The following is a 6,000-nucleotide window of genomic DNA, read 5'->3' as shown; positions in this document are numbered from 1 at the left end:
GACCCTTTCTTACTGATGAACAATTACAAATTCTGCAAGCTGAAATTTGGACTCGCTATTTATGCATGGCTTAGCAATAACTGAGATGAAAAGCAAAAGTTATAACGAAAGTTATCAGAGAAAGACTAGATAAATTGTGATGTATAACAGTTTATCTATTTTAAATGATTCAGGCTTTACAGTGAGATAAATTAGAAATACGTAATTACATTTATAGAGCTCATTTCAATTGCATTATCCACCTTTTACTAAAAGTACAAATGAATATTTTATATGTATTTTCTCCTGCAAGAGTTTCTATCTTCTATTGTTTGCATTTGTATCCGTCAAATCCATAAATTACTTAGCATCTCCCGATTCTTTCTGTATGAAATAATCATTTGGGATTTTAAAAGTATTAAACTACCACAAAAGGATTGTTTGACATTGTCAGTTTGCTACTATATATATTAACAAAAAGCAAAGTTTAGAGCAATGCTTTTACAGTGTAACATTCTATGACATTTTTTATTTACTGAGCCTCACAGAGAAACCAAATTAAAAAAAAAAAAGGACAATTGTTGGACATGGCAATTAGTCCCACTGCAGTTTAAGGAAAATATTAGCTCACATGTAGTCATTCAACAATATCCCTTACTATATTCAAACTACTTAAATATTAAATATCCTGATCGCACAGGATAATTGGGAAATTAGAGTCCATTTTAGTTCTGTGTTAGAAGTAATGAAATTCATGAGTTCTTGCAAGGCGGCAGCCATACATGTGACACGTTTTATGCATCTTAAAAAAATATATGTAATTCCTCAGCTATAGATGGTTTGCCTGTTATATCACTTTTACATGTAGGACTGTGATCACTTTGCATTTCTGCTACAAACTAACATAAATGAAGGTAGGGGAACCAAAATGTTTTAAAAACCATATCTATTTTCATTTTTAAGAAACAATACCCATATTTTTTTCAAAAAAAAAAAAAAGACATTAGGTTACTGCCTTTAAAGTTCAAGTTCCATTATCTTAAGATATAAACACACCTGGATATGAGATTTTTAAAAACCACACATACACACAAGCTCTAGGTAGAGCTGTAATAAACAAATTCCTTTTATAAACACAACTTTAACTGAAAAGCCACAGTAGATGGAAAAAAAGAAGAAAGGATATTACTTGGTAAAATCCAGTGACATCTACAATAGTTTTACAGCACATTTAAGCATTCTACGGTTTTATATCTTTACCTGCCTTCCATTTCTTAGTTGCTCCTTAAAAAATTGCCAATTAACGACTACAGGTTGAACCTCAAACTTAGTCCTGATTTTGAGTGCCAGGAAAAGCAAAACAACACTCCAAATTTCTATCTTAATGTTATAACCTTACTTCAAAAATGGTTTTATTTAAAATACAATGCCCTTCTAAATGGAAAAAAAAAGAAAAGAAAACCAAGCAGCAATATGTAATTATACATAATAGTTATTCATTATATGGGAAGTGTTTTTTAGGATGATATCTAGAATGCACTTGCTCTGTGAGTCTCTTCAATAATTAAATCGACTAGACTGACACTATCAAAAGTAAGCATACTGTAATAAGGGGCACACACTTACAATACTGCTAGCCTTAAAAGCAGTAAAGCAAAAGAAAATATACCAAATAGCACATGCGTATCTTACAGAACTTCCACTGAACTATCAATGGCTTCTATGCAATGTGCTCTTTTCCATAACTGTATTAACTACCAAAAAAGGAAAGATGAGATTGAAATCAATGGTACTGAACTGAATTGTTTGAAGCCAGTACTCCACATGTGGGGAAAAGTGCATTTAGTTCAGCAGCAATATAGCACAGTGTGAAGATATTGTGCTTAGACGCAGATATTCCAGAACTGAAAGATGTACAAGGCAAGTCAAGATATAAAACCATAGTACACTGTTAAATAACCTTGAAACATATATATATTGCAGTGTTCAAAGAAAAACATTCATTTCATTGTACAAGGCTAGGGAGAAATCCTTAAAGTTACCTATCGTAGTTTATGATATAATAAATACATATCTATATAGCATTGTATATACATATATAGAATGTGTGTTTATGTGTATCTTTGTCTTTTTTTGCCAAATTATTCTGTTAGTTTTTGTGGATCTGCAACTTTCAGGAATGAAAACTCCTTTACACTACAAGTTTCTGTTCCCCCAAACTTAAGATATTTATACTAGAAAAGGTCTCAATACCCTCCCCCAACAACCCAAAGACTCACTTCAGATATTTTGCTTCACAATTGATCAGAGAAACATAATTAAAGGAATTCTAGAATTTCTGACTGTATCTTTTCACTTTGCCAGTTGTTTCAACAAGCGATTATCTTTTAATATTTAAATCAGCTGATGCAAATTCTTTAGCAGAGGATATAAACTCTAGATTTCACTGATCAAAACAGAGCAAATCAAAACCAAAAAAAAAAAAAAGAAAAATCCAGTGATTTACTCTGACTGTAAACAATATATAAAATTCAAATCTCAAATTTCAAAATAAGTTAAAGAAAAATTATACCTTCAGGGCCTATAATACTATAAAGATCTGACAATTGGTAAGGGGAAAATATATATGAAAAGTTGCAACAAAACTGTTTGCCCAGGATTTTTGCTAAGAGAAAGTATATCTAACTATACTACCTCTGGCCCTTAAATTTAATAACTTCATAATTTGTTGGCAAATGTTTTAAGCAAACTGGCATATCATATTACACAACAGAAAACATCCATCAAGTTCAGCAAAGAAAACTTATATAAGCCTTTTGTACAGAATTTAAAAAAATCTAAATGGCTATGATTCCTCTATTAGCAGAAACACATAACGCAGTCTTTATAAATCTGCCAAATATATCAATATCTACATAAATAGATACAGATATAGATATGAAACATTAATGGCAGTCTATTTTCGAACAGTGTGTGGGACCAGCAGATTTGTATCAGACCATGGCACGATATGGACCCTGCATCTTTAGGAACTGAATGATGAAAGAAGGACCCCCAGCAACAATCTGAGGTGGAAGATGGCTGAGTGGACAGTTCTCAATACTCATGATTGAAAGCTTGCTGCAAAGAGCCAGCTCAAAGGGAAGGCTATGCAGGTTGGGGTTGTCATTCAAATACAGCTCTTCTAGATTCTCCAGTGTACCTGTTTTAAAAAACAAAATTATTATTTTTTAAGAAAATTAATTACTATTTAAAAAGTTCAACTGGGCATCATCCTTATCCTGGGTATTATGCATACTGAACACACATTTCCTTTTACTCTCTTCTCTTAGTTTTAAAACTTTCTACAACTGTGGATCTCAAACGTTCCCACATATTCACATAAACTGGGAAGATTAAAAAAAACCATGATGTCCAGGTCACGCTCTAAACCAATTAAATCAGAATCTCTTCCTTTATGGTTGGTTTTCAAGCTTGGAGTTTTTTTGAAAAAACATATACTACATCTCCAGAGACTCTGTTTGGGATAGCTTGGCATTCATGTGTATTTTTTCAAAATTCCAGAGGTAAGTTTATTATACAGTCAGTGCCTATATTCACTTTCCTCTTGGAGAAAATGTGATAATCTCTCTTAGTAATAAATTTCTCATGTGAAAGGTTTTTGTTACTTTGTATAAATCTTTCGCTAAGAGAGTTATTACATATTTGACAGTAAGCCAAAAATCAATTTATGTAATCTTTTAAAATTTTTTCTTAGACTGTCTTAGGATACTCATACTTTCTAGGCAAATGTTTCAAGCAATTGCATGAGGCCAGATGGATAAACATACTAGAAATAAAAGTGTATAGCTGCCTTATGTGTTTCCAATTTTTAAACTTTAAAATTTATAATTATTTGATAGTGGTATGTAGAAAACTAATGAAAAACAACAGTTACTAGGTAATGGATTTGTTCACATTTAAGATTTTATTTATTATGCAGAGCAACTCTGTGAGAAGTTACTATTATCCTTATTTTACAGGTAGGAAACTTGAAGCTTAGGGAGTTTCTGTACCTTATCCAAGCCACAAAACCAATAAGCAGCAGAGCCAGATTTTGAATTGTCTTATTTTACTCCAAAACCATTCTTAACCACTAATCTATAGTGCCTCTGAAACAGCATGGTATAGATGGGAGAATATAATACATGGGATTACTAATTTTAGAATTACTATGTGACCTTAATCAATTAACTCTCTTTGTAAAATGAGGCAATTTACACTGCCTAAAATTTAAGGTGTTTACATTGATAGTATGAAATAATGGATATGAAAACAGTTAGAAAATTCTAAAGTACTCTCAAATATTAATATCAATCCTAAAACCTCACAAGGGAAGGTTCTTTCGGCATAAGACACTACTAATTTAATTCAAGCTTGTGTAATTTTTAAATTTGGAAGAAAAATAACTCTTCTAAATTGAGGTTAAATCTACTGAAATATAAGTATGCTAAAACATTGTCAAATATAATATTAACCCTAATACCCCATGAGGAAACCTAATCAAAACCAACCAACCAACCAACCACTACTGGTGTTCTATAAAAAAATCTTGAGCCTGATGTAACCTGATTAAGATGAAAAAAATAGTAGATTTGTTATATTTATCTGAAATACTGCTTGAACACACAAAAGCAAATTATTACCACAAAGTCAAGTATCCAAAGGGTTCATACCAATTTCCTCAGGAAGATGAGTAAGTAGGTTCTCTCCAAGGCCTAGATGTGTAAGATTGGTAAGGTGACCAATACCTCTCGGAAGAGTGGTTAATTGGTTGTTTGTCAAGACTAATTTCTAAAAGATTAACAAAATAAAAGACGGTTACATACATATTTCCTATAACTGATGTAAATTTTAAAAAACTACATCTAAACTACTAAACCAATAAAATAAACATGGAAATTAGATTGGATAATATAAGAATCACTAAATAAGTTTTTCTTTCAAAAAATATCGTTTGTTAGGAAGACAAAAGCAGATAGGTTACATGAACATAAAATTCAGCCCTAATGCTATAACAGGAAAATCTATCTGGTCCAAGAATAATGTGCAATTTGGAATGCATTCCAAAAACTTTAATTATATACCTATAAAATCATCAGGATAATGTTTTACCTGTAAATCCTTAAGATAAGCAATTTCATTTGGCAAGGATTCTAATTTGTTCTCCTCTAGATCCAACTCTCTTAACTTCCTAAGGTTTCCAAGACCATGGGGAAGCTTCTTTAGAAGATTGTTTGATAATATCAGAACCTAAAGAGAAATTTTTGATAATGTTTGACAGCTCATAAAACAGAATTATATATTATCATTGCATGGCTTAAAATTTATTAAGCAATGCTAATTTTCTAAACAGTGAATATTGAGGGTAATGTTTAATTATATAACAAGACATTAAACTTACTATTCTAAAAAAAAAATCACCATAGTTACTGGAAACAAAATAGTTTAAGACAAAACTAATAAAAGCAAAAGGAAAGAATTTAATTTTAACTAAATTACAAAAAATATAAAATTATTAACTACTTGCACTAAGATTCATACAGTTAATGGTATTTTGATACTGAATAGTTACAAATATGTATCTAATGGGAAATCAATTATTTATTCAAAACTCCTTACAAACCATCATTTAAGGGAGACAACAACTGACTTCTAAACTGCCCATATCAATCCACTACAGTTATTATTTGTAGAAAATTTATTACATTGCAAGGCATCCTGCAATATCCTGAAGAAGGAAAAAAAAAAAGGTTGAAGAAGACAATAGTCCTTATTCCCAGAGAAGATACAATGGGGGAGGGTTAGGTGGGGAAACAATACTGGGTACAGGGATAGTGAAAAGAGCACTAAATGGAAAGATCCATATAAAGTTCTGGCTAATTTTTTATGCCCACTTATTTCTCCCAAAGTTATACTACACATAGTGAAGTAAACAGATGCAGTAAGACCAAGAAAATGATATCATTTATTGAGCTATCA

At 31.2% G+C, this 6,000-nt stretch overlaps 1 protein-coding gene across 4 annotated transcripts in view; it reads right to left on the bottom strand.

The window, feature by feature from the left end:
- Window positions 1-1,075: 1,075 nt before the first annotated feature.
- The window catches only part of SHOC2 (SHOC2 leucine rich repeat scaffold protein), a 102,076-nt gene continuing 97,151 nt past the window's right edge, over window positions 1,076-6,000 (bottom strand). For all 4 annotated transcript variants that reach the window (XM_068548535.1, XM_068548534.1, XM_068548537.1 and 1 more), the window contains 3 exons: window positions 5,134-5,271; window positions 4,695-4,812; window positions 1,076-3,181 (listed from right to left, as the gene is read on the bottom strand). In XM_068548535.1, the coding sequence (XP_068404636.1) occupies window positions 2,973-3,181; window positions 4,695-4,812; window positions 5,134-5,271 (465 nt within the window). In that variant the 3' untranslated portion in view covers window positions 1,076-2,972. The remainder of the gene's footprint in view (window positions 3,182-4,694; window positions 4,813-5,133; window positions 5,272-6,000) is intronic.

Source organism: Eschrichtius robustus, chromosome 7, assembly GCF_028021215.1.
Source record: "Eschrichtius robustus isolate mEscRob2 chromosome 7, mEscRob2.pri, whole genome shotgun sequence".
In the NCBI taxonomy this organism is placed as follows: Eukaryota; Metazoa; Chordata; class Mammalia; order Artiodactyla; family Eschrichtiidae; genus Eschrichtius; species Eschrichtius robustus.
The sequence above is the reverse complement of the archived record's forward strand: the minus strand, read 5'-3'. Positions and strand labels throughout refer to the sequence as shown.